This window comes from Leishmania panamensis, assembly GCF_000755165.1.
Source record: "Leishmania panamensis strain MHOM/PA/94/PSC-1 chromosome 31 sequence".
NCBI lineage: Eukaryota > Euglenozoa > Kinetoplastea > Trypanosomatida > Trypanosomatidae > Leishmania > Leishmania panamensis.
Genome location: NC_025878.1, coordinates 1,004,670 through 1,025,002, shown reverse-complemented (window position 1 = coordinate 1,025,002; position 20,333 = coordinate 1,004,670). Strand labels below are relative to the sequence as shown.

Here is a 20,333-nt window from a genome sequence, read left to right as displayed (position 1 = left end):
CCTTGTCTACTTCACTGCTCCTACCCCTGCCGCTTTATCCATGCAAACACGCGTTTCGACTCCCCCCTCCCCTACCTCACTGCCTCCGCACACCAACAGAGAAGCGGCAACTTCGACCTACTCGTATTTCGCAGCACCGCTGCGATCGCTCTGATCGCATGTATCGCACAGAAAGCTACGGTCCCTCGAACCCTTTCAGTGGTGTTGATTTTTCTATTACGAGTCTGTCTTCCTAGTGGGACGCTTGTGGACTCACAAGAGTGACCACGAGCTGTGGTTACGGTGAGAAACTGGACGACAACTCTGCGGCTCAGAATGCAGAGCGACTTCATCGCCATCATGGCGACGCTGCTCTTCTTCACTGTCATAGTAGGGGGATTCATTATCATCGTTGTGTGCGTTTACCGCGCACGTGCGGGCGCGTCTTTGGGAATCACAAGAGAGAATGAAGAAGCCCTCGGCCGCACCGCAAGTGAGGAAAGGCGACGGCATCTAGAAGCCTTACCAGAAGCACTACCGGGGCCCTCTTCGTCCCTGAATGAGAAACCCGCTCTGGCGAACGCACTGATCCACAATGAGTGCCAGTGGCGAGGGCTGCAGAGTGACCTCGTCGCCGTCGATGTTTCGAGCGCCAGTCTGCACGATGGCAGCGAGTCCGCGAGGCCTACATCAGAGTCAACGGGTGGTCCGAGGACGGAGGCTGAGAACACCGACCCATCGGTTTTTCCTCTACCGCGAAGGACGACGATGCGCCAAGTGCTGCACCAGGGCGGCTTTGTGATTGTGAAGCGCTGCCGTGCGGGGGAAGAAGATACTGGCACCGGTGAGGCGTGCAGCCGTGCCACTGCATCAAGGGCGATGGAGCAAGGTATGTCCGAATGTGCCATAGAGGCTGCAAATCACGTCGAATCCCCGGATAGGTCCTTCTCTGTTTACAAACCGAGCAAAGCTCCCTACGGTCAGTCGCAGTACATCAGCGTGCCAGTAGTCCCCCTCGGTGGCTGATCGCTCCTACGCTGTATATATATATATATACATATATACACGCGTGCGTGAGAGTCTGAGTGCTGAAGTGCAAGTGGGTACAACGAAGCAGAACGCGTTGCGTAGTGCGATAAGGGGATCGCCCCCTCCTGACTGACCTGTGCGATTCTTTTTTTCACTACGCAAGGCTCTTACTACGTGTGCGTGTCTGTCTTCGTGCACTGCGTTCTAGCGAGAGTCCCTCTCCTTTATCACCCTCCCCCTCCATTGGAAATATAACTCCTGCAAGTGCGCTAGTGTATAACCGAAGAGAGGAGGAAGGAGGACTACATCGTTACTTCGGTTCATTTTTTTGACTTCATTTTTCTACCATGGAACGATGAAAAAGTTGTCCTCTCTTCCGTTCTCTCCCCCTTCCCTGCTTTGTCCTCTTCTGTCTGTTGCTGGTGTGATGTGCTGCCCTGTTTAGGCCGTCTGTATGATGTGAGTGGGTCGTGGTGTATTATGCGCCTTCTTTCCAAGCGCCTCTTCTCCCCTCAGCTATTCTCGCTTCCTCCCTCTCTCTCTTCTTTTATCATTTCTGAGGTGTGCGGCGAGGGTGGCACGTAGGGAGGGAGCTGCCTCTGAGCTTCTGTGTGGGAGAGAAGACACATATGTGCCACATCCTTCTCGTTTGTTCAGAGTCAATGTTGCGTCTATTGTGTATTCTTGCCATCTGACCTCCTCGGTTGCGCGAGCCTTTACCATCGGAGCGATCCATGACTGGTGCAGTAGGTGTACGTTGATGTAAGGGCCCATTTTACGACGAGTTTCGGAGCTCAATGGATCCATGCCTCGCTTCGAGAGCATCCTAGCCGTGCCACAAGGAGAGCAGTCCTTTGTTTTAACTGTCGCCTTTTCCACTAACTGCGCTTTCCTGTCTTCGGACGCTCTCTTTTCGTTTTTCCTGAGGGAGGCAGATCGGTGCCTGGGCAAGAGAAGCACAGCTCTGACCCGTGAAGGCTGCTGTTGGAGAGAAAAGGAGAGGTTCCCCCGTCGTCCTCCACAAGCAGAGCGACTTTTGGACTTCCATGAATCAAAGCCAAAGAGCGCACGGAGGTGGAAAACATGCAGAGTTGCGTTTACGGCCATCGAATGTCGCGCTTTCGACGCCCCTTTCAGCCCTTTTGATTGCCCCAAGCGTCTCCTTGCATGACAACCTCAACCCGAGTGCACATGACAACCGTATGTGCATGCATGTGTGGCAGCGAACAGCTGCTCTTCTCCCCCCCCCCTCTTTACGTCACTGTGTATACGTTGCTCCCGTGTGTTTCGCAGTGCTTCATTCTCCAAAGCGAGGCATGCGGAGAGGACGGAGCCTGGATTCTACCTCCCCCCTCCCCCTCGGATGCTCGAGTGGTGTTGATGCGACTTGAAGTTGAAGCGGATTTAACTGCCTCGACCCCGCGCCGCTTTATGTGCCGTTCCTATCGACCCTTTGCCCTGAGCGTGGCAGCTCCCTTCCCCCTTTTCCTCTTCACCTCGTCCTCTGCGTGGGTGCGTGTGTATTACGTCTCGTTGACTCGCTGAGCCCATGTGTCGTCCGCTTACGCGGCCCCACCTGCGCTGCTTGTGGCGCCTCTCGTTCTTTCACGCTCCCCATTCACGCCTTTCATGCATCACTTTTTGTGTCCTCCACGAAGGTGTTCGCCACATGCGCATGTGAAGGTCTCTTGCCCATTTCCCATAGAAGAGAGTGGCGTGCAGCACCTCTTTCCCCCATGAGGGTATGCATGACGCAGGAGACATGGAGAGGCACACACGCATTACTGGAAAGCGTTTGTCTCTCTTTTCCTCCTAGAAAAGCGCAATCTGACTGAGAGAAAACGGTGACGTTACAACTTCTGCTGAGCACGACGTGTGAGTGCGCGCCTCCGCTGAAAGGTGCAGTGACTTGAGGGACATGGACATCAGCTCTGCATCGGCGGCCTGTGTGGCACTGGCCCCTCCCTCCCCGCTTGCCATACTCATGCGCAATGAGATACGAAGCCTCCCTTATTCCTTTACCCGATCTGCCGAAGAGACAGTGTCAGTCTGTGTCGCTCGCCACCAAGTGAAAGTGCCCTCTCGTGGTGAATCGAAGTGTAGAGTCGATCAAGGCGAATGTGCTCCGGTTTCGATAGCAACGAAGTGGCCACAGGCGAAGCAGAGCGCAGGTGCGAGGGGTAAAAGACTTGTTCATCTCGTACTCAGCCCGGCTGCATTTCTTTTTCTTCCTGCTATAACTGGCCCTGTTATCTTTCGTGTACACCCCCTCCCCCCAATACACATCGACTCAGCACTACGAGTGTATCGGCGACAGAATTTAACAATCCAACAACAAAAGAGACGAGCCGGTATCCTGCGCACAGCCCGCTGAAATGAAGCGGAGCCCTGAGCACTCCAGCAGCGTAGGGGCCCTAGTCACTGCAGAATCGGGTGAAGCGAAGCATTGGCGAGTAGAGTTTGAGGCAAGAACCGTGCTCAGGTGCCTGCGTCGACACCCTGCTATACCGCATCTCTAGTGCTGCGAAGCAGCACCCGATGAGGCTATGACTGGTTGCGGGCCGAGTGAGGTTTGACTTGTGTAGCGAAGTGGACACGCTGTGGCATCCCGTTTGTTACTGTTCAGCCCACCGACTTCCTACTTATCTCTTCTTTGTCTGCCCCCTGTCCTCTTTTTCCTTTTCCGTCAGTGTACGCACTTCGAGGTCGCCGCCGCCGCCTCGTGACGTGATGTCAACCCTCGCTGTTCTCAAGCGTTAGCGCTCTGACGGTCGCGAAGAGACACGAACAGCCACAATGCCGAAACACAACAAAAAGAGAAGTAAACCGCCTTCGAGCCAAATTTGCGCATCACATCGCTGCTGAGGCAGATGAGTGCATGCACGCCTCCTCGAAAAACTGACTCATCATGATAGCCGTCGTCCATGTAAAGGTGCTTAGTGCTCGGGTAAGTTTTTCATTGTTGCGAGTGTGATTTATCGGTCACCCCTTCTGCCTGCTTGGACTCCCTCGTCGCCCCGCCCATCACGCCGCGTTGATACTCTCCCACATCGTGAACGCAGAGAAGCAGTGCCGCTGGCTGAGAGTGTCGAGTCAAAGTTGTAACTCGCCCATAGCATCGTATTTTTTTTTTTTGCGGCAGCACGGACTCAACTGAGAGAGCCCCTCGACTGTATGGGCGACTTCTGGGTAGACTTCGAGGAAGTCCTCTGGTCTGCTGCGAAGCTCATTTGGCACACCCCTAAAAGACCCCCTCATGCCTGCGCTCCCTCGGGAAACACCTTCGTTTCCTTGGGAACACGATTTGGCGGAATCGCGCCGACCACATCACTCCGCTTGCGCCTCTCAGCACCCACGCACTGCCCACCATGGCTACACCCACGCTGCTGTCGAGATAAGTGCGCTGTGTATGGGTGAAGGAGAAGTTTTTGGTCAGTCCGAGGACAAGCGAGGGCGCGGTAAAATGGCTTCCTGCTCGGATCCGTCGGCCTGCACGACGACCTCCAGGATGTCCTCCCACCCTGGCCCTCGTTGAATGGCTCTGAAAGAATTCCGATTCTCTACTTCGCCGACATGGCGGTGAGGACACTAACAGAACTCAGTCTTCCTTCCTCATAGAATACTGGAGGCCAAAGGTGCATGTCTCTGACAACAGTAAGCCCTGTTGCCGTCATTGTTGGAGTGAACTACACCAGAAACATGACGGAGCTGGGAAGCGCGGTGGCGCTGTTGTGGGCCACGAAGGGGGCGTTCGCTGCAACCAACCGCGTCCCTGCAGGTCAGCAGAGAGTCTTAATAGTCTTCCCTGGGGCGACCTTCACAGCTGAGGGGAAGGCGTAGCCCAGTCATGGGCCACCTGCTGATTAAGGAAACGCAGGACGACAAGGTGGCGCTGCCGCACTCTGCGCTGATGGTGGGTGAGCGCCTCATGGCTGACACCTTGTATGGCAAGAGCATTGGAGCTGGCGTAACGTTGGTGTCGAGTGGTGCCCAAACACTACCTTACCTTGGTGAACTAGTAGAAAGCGGAGAGGCGCAAGACTTACCGGGCATTGAGGTCGACTCGCTCGCTGACGTTGTTGAGCTGCCGAGCAAGAAAGGGCGCATGCGGCGAGATTGCAAGCGTGCTCTTCTATCACCACAGCAGCCCTCACCGTTCTCTCAAGATCCGCTATTCTCTAGTAGTTTGCGCGTGTTGAATACCGTTATCACATATAAGCCAAACAAGCCTCAAAAGCTACAGAATGAAAAGCAACGGCTGAAGGGTTTGTGCGGCCTTTTCTCCACTCTGCAGCACATATGTGTCCCATGCGGGTGTAGGGTTACTTCCTGCTTGCGCCATACCCGCCGGTGACGCAATGTGAAGAGCACCGTAGCGTCTATGCCTGCAGTTGACTTTACACGGCCCCGCAAATTAGTCCCACGCCATCGTGCAGAAATCGCTTTGGCGGTTCTCGTCCTCCTTCCTGACCTCCTCTTTCCTGCATTACGCTGCGCCCTAACATTACCTACAGAACACGCAGCGTCCGGCCTTTTAAGTGATGCCAGAGCGAATCACCCCAGCGCTGGCTGCGCGGCTGGTGGCCTCGCCTTTGAAGTACATGCTGCTCGACATTGACGGCGTGATCTGGTGCGGCGGGCACGTGATCGAACGTGTGCCGGAAACCCTGCGATATCTGCGCGACCAGGGCAAACAAATCCGCTTTCTGTCTAACAACGCGTCGCTGTCGCGCGAGCAGCTTCTGCAGAGCCTCGAGAAGAAGGGCATCGAGTGCGTGACGGTGCAGGAATGCTACAACAGCGCGTACGCTGCGGCACTGCGGCTGAAGCAGCTGCTAGGGAAAGCGGACGTGCCCGGTGAGGAGCCGAGCGTGCATGGCAACGTGTTTGTGATTGGTGAAGAGGGTCTGCACGACGAGCTGCAGCAGGTGCTGGCGCCGGGGTTCATCACTTACGGCGTGGAGCTGCACGACGCGGAGCGCGCTGGGGGATACGACACAGAGGCCCTTGGCAGCGCGTGGCGCGTGCCGTGCCTGCCGGCGCCGCAGAAAGGTCTAGTGGTGTGCAATGGCAAGACGTGCCGCATGGTGCAGGCCGGCACCGACAATGCAGAGAAGATTACGCTCTCCGACCTGAACGCCGTTGCTGTCGTCGTAGGACTGGACAAGCACTTCAACATCCTCAAGCTGGCGTACGGGTCACTGGCTCTGCAAGGGCCACCTGCGATCCTGCGCAGAGAGTCGTACATGCCGCCTTTGTTCTTAGCCACAAACGAGGACCCACAACTTCCTGTTGGGCGTGATGGCGCCATGATCCCAGGCGCTGGGTCCATTGTGAGCGCTCTGTGCACCGCTGTGGGAAGGCGACCGGACACCGTCTGTGGGAAGCCTAACGAAGACATGGGGAAGATCCTGTTCAAGGCAGAGGGTATCACGAATCCGCGAGAGGAGTGCATCATGATCGGGGACCGGCTGACCACGGATGTGGCCTTTGGCAACGCCACTGGGTGCCAGAGCATGCTAGTGCTGAGCGGCATCGAAGGGATGGCGGATGTGGAGGAAGCGGAGAAACAAGGCAAGACGGTACTGGTGCCCAACTACGTCGGTGAGTCTCTCGCCTGCTTCTTACCGTCGTGAGTGGTTGCCACTAGTGCGGCTATACTCTGTTTCACGAGGAAGTGCGTTGTGCGCCCCTATTTGTGCTATAGTGTCATCTCCCATGTTGCTCACTTGCATACTGTCAAGGCCGTCCAACACCTGCTGCTGGCACAGCACGGACAGTAAGAACCTCGGAGAGAGAGAAACTGAAGTGATGCTCATCAAGGGGTGCTGTGCCATACAGCCAAGAGTGTGACAGATCGCTGTGATGAGGGGGTCATACCGAATGTGAATCTGGACGGGGAGGGTCTACAGGGCTCTTTAGGATGGATGAACCCCGCCGTGCTGCTGCTGCTGCCCTTCACCAGGTACAACGAGTTCTCCACTGTGCGAGTGAGGTATTCAAAACTGAGTAAAACCTATACGGAAGCGCTCCACAACTGTGACATTCCTTCTCCATCCCTCTGTCTCCTTCTCCGTAGTACGGACATCCCCTCTCACGTCCCTCCCCTCCTTGCCTTCTCTCTGGTCATGCCACGGAGGGTCAAGTCCGCACTTGAGTTGCGCGCTACTCTGCGCTCTTCTGAAGTCTGGGTTTCATTCCGATTCCAAGCTGCAAAATTCTGCTTCGCCTCTTGCCCCACGTGTGCCTCCGCGAAAAGCCCAGCAAAGTCAAACCTCAGCCATCATCTGCTTTAGCGCCCGCCTTTCACTCCTGTACGTATGGGCCACAACGCACGCTTGCTTTCGCTTGTCATTTTCCGTCTCGGCCTTGTGCGTCGCGCGAATTCGCTGTTTCTCCTGAATGTATCGCTTCACTCTCTCGTGCACGACGTGACCCCCCCCCCAACGTCCCTACTAGCCATACAGCACTACAACAACCCCATCTGCTCACGGCAGTGAGGACCCTACTCGTGGCCTGGAAGCCTGTCTCGTCCATCTACGATGCCTACCCCGAAACTGTTACCTACAGCACCTCACTCAAGGTTGACGAGATGAGCTTCGCCTTTCGTAGCGCCCTCCTCACTACCGAAGCAAGCTCACACTTCAGGCACATCGACAAGAGCGGTCATCACCGTCACCCAGACAGCCACGGCGACGAAAGATCAGCGCACAGCTTCGCAGAGAGTGGACCAAACCCACTGTGAAGTGGCTTGCATGCCACTGATAGCGCCGCACAGTAGTCAGAAGCATTTTCTTACGTGCCCGGCGAAAAGTGTGATGGACGTGTGGTCGTCACCACTGTCGTAAATGAGGAAACGATGCCGGTAGACAAGGCAGCGGCTTCCTTCGAAGTGGTGATCCCCTGGGAACACGCCAGCGCTCACGACACACTTGAGGAAGCGCTTCGAGGGTGCAGCGGAAGGGAAAAACGACCATCACCGGGTAGCGCAGTCGAAGGTATTGCAAAGGGGTTGTGGTGGTACGAGAAGCGCGAGTCAGTCGCACAACCCTGTGAACATTTCCGCCTACGTTCCCACTCCTGACCTGACCTTTGCGAGTTATCGGGTGAGAACAACGGGCCGCCGTCCTCAGATCCTTCCCAAACGATGTCGATCCATCATCTCCGACAAGTACCTGAGTGTGTGCCGGTTGTCACACACTGGTGTTATGCCGAATGCGCTACACAAGACTGCTCGACAGAGCACGATTGAACCATACGAGAAGGGCTGCAGACGAGGCACGCAGAAGCTGCAGCTGGAGATGAGGGACCACATCAAGGAGGTGAAGCGCAAGCACCGCTCCCTCCTCTGCCGTCACCGCTGTGGCATTCTCCACGGCCGTGGGTCGCACTCGTGCCCAAGCGACGCCTATGTGCCACTCAACATAGATAAGGCCTTCTCACCTCCACCATTCCCACCAGTACATAAAGTGCGCGGCTCTTCGGGAGGAAGGGGGGGCTCCGTCACCGCCAAAGAAGAGGCGTCCCTTCAAAGTGCCCTCCCCACCGCTTTTTCTCACCCCCGCAGAGGGATCGCACGGGCCCCTTGTTAGACTGAAGTGATCCTCGCTCACTCCCGTCACCCCCTTTAGCTCCTCTTTTCGCTGCGCTACCACATGACTTCTCTCAGCTGTCTCTCTCTGCTCCGTCGACGTCTGCAGGTATTCTCCCCCTTTACGACTGACCTCTCTGCCGGTGCGCTGGGCCCTCTCGATCTTTCCTCCTGGGGGGAGGGGCTCAGCTCTCTCTGCTTCTTCTCTCGGTGGACCGGGGAGAAAGCACACTTCAGTGCATGGTATCCCAGAGCCTGGTACTCCTACGCTGTGTGGGAGAAATCCACGCAGCCTCTCAACCCGTGCCCATGACGACCCACTTCTGGTTGTGACAGTGCTAGGCACCTACGATGTGGGGAACTCAGAGTGACTCATCGCTGCTAATGTCGGAGGTCAGGCCCTAGACGGTGTTGCATCGCGAAGATCTACGCCAGTGGACAGGTTTGCACCAACTATGCCAATGGTCAGAGTCTCAGCGTCACTTCAAACCCTTCTCATGCGACCTCTCATTACTCACCGGTGTGGTGAACCTGAACCACACTGAGGCATGCACCAGGCGCCTACCAGCATGATGACGGCCATTGTGAGGTCACCTCTGACATGAGGGTGCGCAAAGCCTGAAGCCGGGGCCGTACAACGATGAATGAGACACCCCTAATATAGCTCGTGACTAGCGCTACTCGCCACCACATCATCCGGCCTGTCATAGGCTCCATTAGGCTGAGGGTACACCCATGTGGCATGCCTGGTAGGCCTCCCTGGATGATAATAATCTCCTGAACCTATACGGCCATGTTCTCATCTCGCGTGGCAGCACTCCGCTGTTGCGGTGCCAACGCGCAGTGCACCGACTAAGCCTGCCACGGTGCATGACTGGCCGAAGAGAGCGATGCGTCTCAATGCGGCGTGGCGCGGGAACGACAGATGTCGTATCGCTGCCTGTCTTGTGCTTGTGCTGTGTGCCCCATCGAGCGACGCTCAGGGCACTGAACTGCGTGCGTGCCCTACCACAACATGCGCGCACGCGGCTGATCCGTCCTCGCTCTCCCCCACCTGCTCCTGAATCTCTTGTCGCACCTCCTTCCTCCCCGGCACTCGCCCCCCACCCCGCCACCCGCCAGGTCGCTACAAAAGACCCGCCATATCACGCGTGCCCGCTGAACCGACTCTTTTCTCTGTGACGTCGCACGGCCTCCCCAGCGATGCGCCGCGCCATCTCCTCCTCGCTCACCCGCTGTGCCGGCGCTGCCGGCGTGACGTCGGCCCTGCTGCAGCTTCCGCAGCACCGCCTCCAGTCGCAGGCACCGCCTGGTGGGCTGCAGCAGGGCTGTCAGCAAGCCCCGAAAGCCGCTCATACCGGGCACGAGCACAGCCACCACCCGGAACCAGAGGTCGAGCCGCCAAGGAAGCCGACGGAGGTGCCCAAGTTTGTGAGGATCAACACGAGTGACAAGGGCATCACGAACGTGCAGCTGGCCCGTCCCCCGGTGAACTCGCTGAGCCTGGAGTTCTTCCAGGAACTCAACCAGTGGATGCTGTGGCTTGGCAGCAACGAGGAGACGAAGGCTGTAGTCATCTCTTCTGCGATTCCGACAGTCTACTCGGCCGGACTCGACCTCGCCGAGGTACACAACCCGAACCCTGAGCGCATCCCTGGCTTCTGGCAGAGCTTCCAGGAGATGTGGCTGATCTTCAACTCTTTTCCCAAGCCGATCATCGCGGCCATTACGGGCAGCGCACCGGCGGCGGGATGCATCATTGCGATGGGCTGCGACTACCGCGTCATGGCTCGCGGGCCGAAGGACACCACGAAAATCAACCGTCTGTACCACATTGGCCTTAACGAGACGAAGCTAGGACTTGTCGCCCCGCCATGGACGGTGCCAGCGTACTGCCACCTTCTGGGCTCACGCCAGGCGGAGCAGATGCTGCAGCTGGGTGAGACACCCTTGGCTGATGATGCCCACAAGCTCGGGCTGATTGACGAGGTGGCCTCTGATGAGGAGCGGACGATCGAAGCCGCCTACAAGCAGGCGGAACGCTTCCTCAGCGTGCCACAGAAGCCCCGTTTGATGTCGCGTGAACTGGTTCGCCGTGAGTACCTGCAGATGCTTGCCTCCGATAAAGACCGGAAGCGCGATACGGACGCATTTATGAAAATGGTGCTCAACCCTGAGGTACAACACAACGTGGAGCGCTACCTGGAGCGCCTCAAGAGCCGCTCTCGTAAGTAAAGCGGAGTGACGCTCGGCCGGATCCCCTGCGTGCGTGCAGGCCCATTTCTGTTTTTACTCTCGCCCTTCCTTGCACAATCCTATCTCTGCACCCCTCTACCCTCTTCAGGATTATACACGATGAGGTTGTGGGGCCCAGGCACATGCGTATGCACCACCCCCTTCCGCTTGACGCACCCAGTCCTGTCGAAGGCGCGCGGCGGCAGGAGAGAGCGGTATGCCCGTGCCCCATAGACGCGCTGTCGACCACTCCTGGCATGGCGCGCCGCGCCTCGAGCAAGGCCGATGGCGCCGCGTGCGTGTGAAGAAGGGACGAGGGGGGACGGGAAATGCCTCTATGACGCGTGGCCCCTGGTTGTCGACGGTAGAGGCGGTTCGCCCTAGGCGAGCAGTGTTTTGGCCGTGGTGCCGGATCGGTAGGCGAGGAAGGGGTGGTGTGTGCGCCTGTCAGCGCACGTGTACGCGGTGGGGTGGGCACGAGATGAAAGAGCCCATTTATCTTCTCCACTTCATCATCTTCGTTTTCGGTGGGTACTTCTTTGCTACCACTGGGCGGCCTAACGCGTGGAGTTGACAACGTTTCAGCTCGCTCGTTGCCCTGTGTCTTGGGGACTATCACCAGTAGCATGTCTCTTCTTTGGGGGTATGTTTCTCCTTTGCTCACTTCACTATTGTCGCCGCAGCTCTCAGTACTTCTTCGATGGTGGCGTCACCCTTGCTGCTTTCCACTTGGTCGAGAAACCATCTGTGCGAGCACCTGCGTATGTTGGGCGTACTTCATGGCTACCGTGATGGCACTGCAGAGTCTCTTCGCCGTGGGACACGACTCTACCGCTCTCCCCAAAATCACCCTTTTCCCTTTCAAAACGAAGTAAACAAAAAAAAAAGGAAAAAAAGAAGCGAAAGAGAAGCGCGCCGCCTTCTCCGCCAGCGCCGCACCTCACAGCACCGTTTTTTCCCGTTATCTTCTGTGCGCTGTGTCGCTGCGTGAGACTCGCGAGCGCGTTCAACCTCTTTTGGCTTGACGATCTCATCCTCCTTCTCCCTGCACCCCACGACATCCTCTCTTCTGCTCTCAGTGCCTTCCGTTCGGCTCAACCCCCTTCCCCTTCGCCAGCTGCAGTTGTCTCTGCCTCTTTTCCTCCGTTCCAGCTCTGTGATTACCTCATTCCTTTTTTCTTCTCGGTCGACGGAGCGTTATTCTATAGGTCCCTACCTCTCTCGTATTTTCAGTAGGTGGACACCAAAGTGCAGTCTTGCGCTCTCTGTCGGCCAGTCTCTTCCTCGAGTTTGGAATTTCTTTACTGCTGGTTAACACACATCTCAGATTCTCTTTGAAGACGCATCTGTGTGGGTGTGTGGGTGTGGGGGTGAGTGTGTGAGGGGGGTGTTCGTGCCCACTTCTGCGTGCAGTGCGGGCCTTTTTGTTCTTTGAGGGGGCTGAGCTGCGTTGCATGTGCACTTATGTGCGTCTCTATGCAGTGTCCCTCTGCGGACCCCCTTTTTTCCATCGATTATCTCGAACGACAGCAGAGCTGATAACACCAGTCTGTGAGACGCTATGTGGATGAAAATGGACTGCGGGGCAGACATGCCGTGAGCCGCCGTGTGATAGTATGGGGGCCCGAGCACGCGAATAGGATTCGCCCAAGTAGTGCGTATCTCTCTCCCAAGTTCGTTTCATAGAAGGTGTCACTTCATCTGTGAACTCATTTTACAGTACGCTGCCACGCCGTACTCAGACAAAAAGAGAGAGAGAGAGAGACGGAGGGAAGTCTTCCCCTGGGAAAGGGAGGAAGATGGAACCGTAGCGGTGGAACAACGCGGGTGGTCCCACGAACATGCGGTTTGCCTGCACCTCTGGCTTCTCTCTTGTGTTTTTTTTTCTTCTTTTTTTTTGTGTGTGTGCTGTACCACGTTGTTGTCGCTTTATTCATATTACCACTATATTGGTGCACACTGCATAGCGGTGAAATCGCGCGTACGTTTCCCTTGTTGTGGTTGGTTCAGCATGTGAGCTGCTACTCGGGTAGTGTAGTGGCGTTGAACCCCCTCTACCGTTTCTATATGCCTCACTGTCGATCTTTCCTCCTCCTGTAACAGTCAACGGAGCACCAAGGCTCGAGCCAAAGAGGCCACTGAACGAAGCTGGGCGTGCCTCTAACAGGGCCCTTCAGTGGGAGGAGCTGCAAGTACTCGGCATCTTTACTTCCCTATCACCTACGTCGCTCTCCTACACACTGAGAAGGCGTAAGTAAGGCAGCTTTGTGCCAGCGCACTATAGAGCTGACACCAAAGCCATCGCATCGTGAGGTGTAAAGGTTACAGCGCTCCTGGCCCGCCTGCTCAAAGCTTTACCTTGTTTTTACTTTCCAGAGGATCTCTCTTCTCCCCTCCTACTCTCCTTCGCGTTCCCTCTGCCGGTGACCCACGTAATCGCTATTCCGAGCACCCCATCAAGCCACCCGTTGCTGGAGCCACGGCAACGGCACCTGCCGGAAACACAAGTCTCTTGAAATCGCCAATTCTTCCCATGTATGCTGCACAGGAATGCCTTTGCAGCGCGCTGAGCGTCACCATCACGGCTTACCGGATGGGGAAAGAATCACCGCACACACACACACACGCATCAGCACACCGGTAGGGGGCACAACGCAGCATTCTCACTAACTGAAAAGTAGTGCCTGGAGTTTTTTCTCCTGACAATAAAGCACGACCGGCCAAGTTTCCCACGAACACTCTCAAATCGTTGGCTTCTAGCGCTTCTACAGGCACCACACTCTCGCTACGACTTCTCTGGCATCAGCGAGAGGGCATGCGCTGGCTACTGGCTCTCCATGAGCTCGTTCTGCGCGGTATCACTGCAGATGAAACGGGCCTCGGCAGGACAGCTCGAGGAGCGGCCTGTTTGGCGTGTGCCTCATTGCTATTCCGCTCTTCAAACTGGAGGCCTGGACAAAGACGTCGCGGTGCTGGGCGTGCCGTGGGTACTCCGCCGCGTGTACCCACGGCACGCGCAAGGCTCGCGCAAACGCTTCGATCGCCGCTGCGCAAACGACACCGTCGCGCCTTTGAGCGGCGAGAATCTCCGCGCGTGCACTGGACGCAAGTTGTGCCCGTGAGCGTGCTGGTGAAGACCGTCAGTGGAGCTCTGCTTGCCAGCTGAAAATCCATCATGATGAACCGTGGCGCCCTCACCCTCCTCCTCCACAGGGACGTTACCATCGGGGAGGGAGGGCACTGGATGAAGAGACTTGACTGCAAGCTCCTGCGGACTCTTCACAAAGAAGCATGTCCTAGGTGCCTAAGTATCACGGGCACTCTTCTGCAGAACGACTTGACGGAGCTGCCAAGAGTGCTAGAGTATGTTGGGCCACAGCTCTCCATCCACGACGATGCCGATCAGCAGCCTCCGCGTGAGGCAGTGGCGGCCCTCTCAAGGCGCTGGGGACTGCGAGTCAGTGAGCAAAGAGAGAAGAAAAGTTGCGACAATATAGGTAACCGAGAAGTGACGAAAAGGCCTGCAGCAGTGGGCGGTGAAGAGCGCGTTCCGCTTTTCGAGTACCTTCAAAAAGGACCGCAGTCATTTCTGCTACGTCGCGTCAAGGCCACCGTCGACATCCAGCTGGCGCCCAAGTACAACGGCGCCAACCCCCCTCCCTCCCATCCCGCTCACACCGAGGCAGCAAGCGTACTACGCCCTGGTGCAATCATAAGAGCTCCACAACAACAGCCGCCTCACGCGCCTCTGCGAGTGTTACGTGCATTCGTTTTTTCATGCGTGACTTCCACACTGATAAGGATGAAAGGCTGCTGCACATCGCACCAACCGTCCTCAGCGTGCGAACGACTCAGCTGCATACGGAAGGTGTCAGGGACGCTGAAACTTCTTGACGTGATGCGGCTGAAACTGCGCCGCCGTGGTCCTCTTTGCCCCCTTGTTTGTTCGGATTACACGATCAATAGATCTCTTCAAGGAGTATCGTTCGGTGCAGAGTACCGTCCTCGGAAAAACGCTCTGTGGAAGCGGTGACACAAGAACGATGATGACGATTGATGGATCCCGCGAAAGCGATTTGACCAAGGCCGCGATGAATCTCAAAAAACCTCAAGTGATGCTTTCTCAGATGTTGTTGCGCACGCGGCTGTACGGGAGCAGCTCAGCTGAGACCCAAGGGGAGGCCATTCGTCATGTTCAAGGGCCGTGTAGCTCTTTCGATGAGCCTCACAATGGTGAAAATCCTGTGCGACATCGTTGTCTCTGAATACCGCATCTGATGGGGATTCTATGGAGATGTTCCGTGAGCGCGACAGGCAGGTGGGGATGCCCTCCGCTCCTGCTGGCAGTTTTCTTCCACGTGCAAAACACGACTGGCTGACTCTGAGCATAGAACTCCTCACTGGTGGTATCGAAGAGGATGACAATGTCTTTCAGGAGTCGCTATTCTCAACTTGTGCGAGAACTCCTGTCAAGGCTCTCGCTGAGAGGAACGTGAATGAAGTGTTGCCTCGTCCATTCAAGGCAGCAAGCAGACTACAGGCGTGCAATGCAGATTGAGTGACACGAAAAAAGTTGACTAGTGCTGGAGGTGGGAGTTTCTCCACGCGCGACTCTTCAATGACAACCAACAAGACTCAAACGAATGGCGCCTCACAACCACCAGATCACGCTCCGACCTCCACTGCCACGAACTCTGCACTTGCAGTGCAGTCAGAGGCGTTTCTTTTTTTTTTCCATCAACAGCACCCGCGCAGACGGAACCGGCCTCGACCTCACCGGTGCTGGCATATCGCTATCCTGCTTGACAGTGACTCCAATCCGCACGACGGCATACAGGCAGTGTATTGGTGTTACAGAATAGAGCAGGAGAATCCCGTGGCTGTCTATCGATTGGTCAATCCCCACAGTGTGGAAGGCGAACGACACCGCGGGACTGTGAATCGGAAAGTAGAGCTAGAGCACCTCGTGCTGGAGAAGTGATGGGAAAGAGCGCATAACCACCGCAGTACTGCGCTACCAATGGTGATATGGACGCTCGGCCACGACCCGTCCCGGCTGCAGATATTCTTCGATAGGCAGCGGCGACAGCAGCACGCGCCAAGTCTCCGAAAACAGAAGTGAAGGTCGTTCCCACACTCCGAGCATCGATGAAGCCCCGTCTGCCTCTCGACCGTGCGCAACTGCACGAAGGAATACCTCGCGCGAGTGAGGAGAGCAGCTCCGGTGTTGATACTCCGTCGTGTGTCTTTCCTTTCGTTCAAGTTGACATCTCATCCGCTGCCTAGTTGTTCGAACTGCATTACCAACAGCGAGGCGTTTGCGATGGCTCCCAGGCTACCAGTTTGCCATTGGCATGACCCGAGTGTGAGATGGGAGGGAATCCTCCGTCCTCCTATGGCACCTCCCTGAAAAGGACTGAGTCCGCCAAACGCTCCAGTGGCTTTTCACCCCTCCTCTCCCTCCTGGCACACACACACACACGCGTGCGCATATATATACATACATACACCCGTACCGCTGGGGATTCCCTTTCCCGTCGCCCTCTTGCCCTGCGGGTCCTCGTAGACGCTCTCTCCTCTGCGGCGTTGGGGTTTCCTTCAAATTGTTTTCCACTACCCCTTCATCACAAAACTATAGCGCAGACCCTCGTCACGATTAGCCGTACAGTCCACCACCCCCACCCCCGCCTCGCCCAAGCCCCATCACTCCCCTGCTCTCCCTCGCACCCTACGGCAGCCATGGCTCAACGAGCGCCCCGCCTTCCCATGGCGCTGCTGGCGCTGGCGGTGCTTTGCATCGCTGCTCTCCCGGTCAGCGCGTGGTGGAGCAAAGGCCACATGGCCGTGGCACTCATTGCAGAACGGCACATGGAGGCGTCTCTTGTCGAGAAGGGCAACCTGGCCGCTAAGGTGCTCTCCCTATCCGGCCCCTACCCGCAAAGCCCCGACATGGTGCAGGCCGCACCGTGGGCGGATGACCTCAAGAAGGTTGGCTTCAGTGCATGGTCGACGTGGCACTTCATCACGACACCCTACTACCCAGACCCCAGCTTCACCTTGGACGTAAGTCCCGTGCAGACGGTAAACGTTGCCTCCGTCATCCCGATGCTGGAGATGGCCCTGCAAAGGGCTACCTCTAACTCAGATATCATAGTCCACTCTCTGGCCCTCTTGATACACTTTATGGGGGACATCCACCAGCCGCTACACAATGCCAACATCTTCTCTAACGAGTACCCGGAGGGCGACCTCGGCGGCAACAAGCAGCACGTCATCATAGACTCCAAGGGAACGAAGATGGCACTGCACGCCTACTGGGACTCGTTGGCAGAGGGCCACGCTGGGGAAGATATGCCGCGTCCACTGAGCAAGGATGACTACGCAAGTCTGAACGAGTTTGCGGACTACCTGGAGGCAACATACGCGGATACGCTGACAGATGCCGATAAGAATCTCGTAAGGGCTACAGAGATCTCGAATGAGACCTACAATCTGGCGCTGAAGTACGCCTACCCCGGCGCCGAAGATGGTGCCACGCTCTCGGACGACTACAAGAAGAACGCCAAGCAGATTTCCGAGCGTCAGGTGCTGCTTGCTGGTTACCGTCTCGCCAAGGTACTGAACACAACGCTGAAGCCGGTCAGCGCCGAAATTATTCTGAGGGGCCTTCAGAACATCCAGAGCGAGGTCGACACAGAAAACAACGCTACAGTGCGCCACTACTACGTTCAGAAGGGTACCAGCGCCGGTGTGACGGCTGTGATCGCCGTGGTACTCTTTATTGCCGGCTTTGTTATCGCCACTCTCGTTATCTTCGCCTTCAAGTCCTGCGTGCAGAAGCACAAACGCTTTGGCCCATATGGGCCTATTTCTGAGTAGTACGGCATGAGAGGCCGTGCTAGTGAACGCCACGCAGAGAACTCAGTGGGAGAACAACGCGGCCTTGTCCCCCTTGCGCCTCTTCACCTTCTTGTCAAGCTCCTCTCCGTCTTGCGGAGGATTTCGTCCCTGTGTTCTTCCTCGCTGTTGTCTTTGACCCCAAAATTGCACCACAGAGGGAGGCTGTCTGACAATGGAGCCACTAGCAGCAACCTGGCGCCCCTCCCATACACCTGCCCATCTGTGCCTCACGTCTCTGCTGCGCAGAAATTGGTGATTACTGTGGTTACAGGGGGAGGGGGTTTGTCTTTCCTTCACTACCTCTGAAAATACCCCGCATCAGGAGTGAGGGGGGGGGGAGAAAATGGCAAAAGGGGGGAACGACGCAAAAATGAAATGAACTGGCGCCACTCATCATTGCAAAAAAAAAAAAAAGGCCCCCCTCTAAAGGCCGATAAGCAGCACGGAGTGCGAAGAGCCCTTTAAGGGGGAACCGGGAAAAAAAGGGAACTAAAAAAAAAAGAGGACCCCGCCAGAGATGTGGATGTCTGCTCGACAGACTCAGTCGCTGGATATGGGGGGAGGGGAAGAGGGAAGAGGAACAACGCCAAACAGGCAGTGCGACGGCAGCAGATGAACGCCTCCTTTTTGTTTTATTTTCAGCACCCCTACTCCCCTTTCTGTTTTGCTCTTCTTTGTGATTTGTTGATCTTCCGTCTCAGTCGCTTGTCTCATTTGTGTCTTCTTACTTCCGCAGCGCACGCCTGGTGAGGAAATGGCCGCGCTATTCCTTTTTTTTTGGGTTTTCTGAGTCCTCTTCCCGTCCCTGCACCGTTATCGTGGAGATACGCCGCAATCAGGACAGCCACGAGGAGTAGGGAGGGGGATCTGAAGGTGGACTCGCCTAGCGTATGTCCCCCTAGGATTTGAACTTCTTGTTTTCGGCTTCCGTTGCTCGTAAAGACCTTGGGAGACGTCACCTCCAGGTTAGGGCGAAAGACGCAACGGCTGAAAAAGGCGGTCGACAACAGGCACCCTGTCGACACCGTGTATGCATGCTATGGAATAGCCCACAGCCGGGCATGATACGTGCCGGAGATGACATGTGAGCGAGCGCCAAATGCTGGTGCTGAGGATATTTGCCCATGTCCTCGCGCCCCCCTCCTTTCCTCCATGAGGCACGCATGTGTTTGTTTAGTTGATGTTGCGCAGAGTCATTCTCGTCATACTCGTGAATATGCGGAAGGGATGCGATCAGTCTTGCGTGCTGTGATGCCTCGGCGACGCACTTGCTGGCTAAAAAAAAAAAAAGCGTAGATGATCAACGCCCTTGATGGAAGGGGCAGTTGTTCTTTGTGAGCGACGACCTCTCTACCAGCAGCCACGTTCAGCGTCTGCCACCTCGCTCGTCCCTTGTCTTCAAAAACTCTTCTCTGTTGTACTCCTTTCGCGCTCGTCAATAGTGCAAACAATGACGATGAACTTCGAGGGATGAGTGGCCCGGGGAGACGAGGCCAATACACCACGCTCATCACACACACAAACGACAGCTGCGCTGGACTCTAGTCAAGCTCCCCTCCTCCCGATCTCGTAAACGAATGCAGCATACGCCAGTGCGTACTCAGCCTGAACAGCGGCGCTTGACGTCGTGGCGGTGCTGATTCTCCTCTGTGCGGCAACACGTCACTCTGCAGCGTGGTGAAGCAAGGACCACATGACTATCCCCCTCATTCTGCAGCACCGCCTAGATGCAGAGCTGGGGAAGAAGACGAATGCCGCCGCCAAGGTGTTCGCCCCTTACTGGCCCCTCCAGCCCACGTCGCTGGATATCGTGCAACTGGCGCCGTGGGCCGGAGACCGACTCTAGTCTGGATTCATGACAAACTTCAACTGGCGCTTGAGAATGGTGCCGTACTCTCAAGATGAGAACTCCACCCTCAAGCTCAGCCCAATTCAGATGGTGGACGTCACCGCCATCAATCCATTGCTGAACTCTGCAATCCAAAACACCAACGCCACTATTGGGTGTGCTAGGCAGCGTCTGGCGCTAATGATTCACTTCATGGGCAACATCCACCAACTGCTGCACGATGCGACGATGTTTTCCAACGAGTACCGGCAGAGCAACGACAGCATCAATGCGCAGACATTTACCATTGACTTTAAGGAGGCGAAGATACTGGTGCACGCGTACTGGGATTCCATAGCGGAGGAACCCGCGGCTGGGGACTATCTGCGGCTATGGAGCAAAGAATACTACGCAAGTCTGAACGTGTTCTCTAACAATCTGGAAGTGACGTATGCGAGCAACCAGAAAGACACGCTGTGCAGAGGCGGTAGCCGAATATTCCAGTGCACCCCCTCTTCAGTTCATCATTGGTTGGAATTTTTCGTCGTCCCCTCTCTAACCTCGTCCTCTACGATGTTGGCTATGCTCTTCTCTCTCCACATACAAACAGAAGCTGGTAAGTCACAACAACGCCAGGACAGGGAAAGTACTCACCGCATTGGCATTCTGTCCTTTTCAAGTTGTCTGTGAAGCCTGTTCTGTAGGTTTCTCATTTGCTCTCTCTTCTCTTTCTTGCCTGACATGATCAGAGGCTGTGAAAGCCCTATCCGC

The 20,333-nt window shown here is 56.2% G+C and overlaps 4 protein-coding genes and 1 pseudogene across 4 annotated transcripts, besides 3 other annotated features; all 5 read left to right on the top strand.

The window, feature by feature from the left end:
* The first annotated feature begins 3,446 nt into the window (after window positions 1–3,446).
* Window positions 3,447–3,609: a repeat region.
* Window positions 3,610–5,549: 1,940 nt separating this feature from the next.
* Window positions 5,550–6,644, top strand: LPMP_312170 (p-nitrophenylphosphatase, putative; the record flags this gene model as incomplete). The annotated part of the gene is made up of 1 exon (XM_010703302.1): window positions 5,550–6,644. One exon carries the CDS (start codon window positions 5,550–5,552, stop codon window positions 6,642–6,644), a length of 1,095 nt encoding a protein of 364 aa, XP_010701604.1.
* Window positions 6,645–8,828: 2,184 nt separating this feature from the next.
* Window positions 8,829–9,311: a repeat region.
* A 491-nt stretch (window positions 9,312–9,802) lies between these two features.
* On the top strand, window positions 9,803–10,834 carry LPMP_312160 (3,2-trans-enoyl-CoA isomerase, mitochondrial precursor, putative; the record flags this gene model as incomplete). The annotated part of the gene is made up of 1 exon (XM_010703301.1): window positions 9,803–10,834. One exon carries the CDS (start codon window positions 9,803–9,805, stop codon window positions 10,832–10,834), a length of 1,032 nt encoding a protein of 343 aa, XP_010701603.1.
* A 100-nt stretch (window positions 10,835–10,934) lies between these two features.
* Window positions 10,935–11,271: a repeat region.
* A 2,738-nt stretch (window positions 11,272–14,009) lies between these two features.
* On the top strand, window positions 14,010–14,867 carry LPMP_312150 (helicase-like protein; the record flags this gene model as incomplete). The annotated part of the gene is made up of 1 exon (XM_010703300.1): window positions 14,010–14,867. The coding sequence occupies one exon, from the start codon at window positions 14,010–14,012 to the stop codon at window positions 14,865–14,867; it is 858 nt and encodes a 285-aa protein (XP_010701602.1).
* Window positions 14,868–16,573: 1,706 nt separating this feature from the next.
* LPMP_312140 (3'-nucleotidase/nuclease precursor, putative) lies at window positions 16,574–17,713 on the top strand (the record flags this gene model as incomplete). Its single annotated transcript, XM_010703299.1, has 1 exon — window positions 16,574–17,713. One exon carries the CDS (start codon window positions 16,574–16,576, stop codon window positions 17,711–17,713), a length of 1,140 nt encoding a protein of 379 aa, XP_010701601.1.
* A 1,714-nt stretch (window positions 17,714–19,427) lies between these two features.
* LPMP_312130 lies at window positions 19,428–20,252 on the top strand (annotated as a pseudogene).
* The last annotated feature ends 81 nt before the right edge of the window (window positions 20,253–20,333 follow it).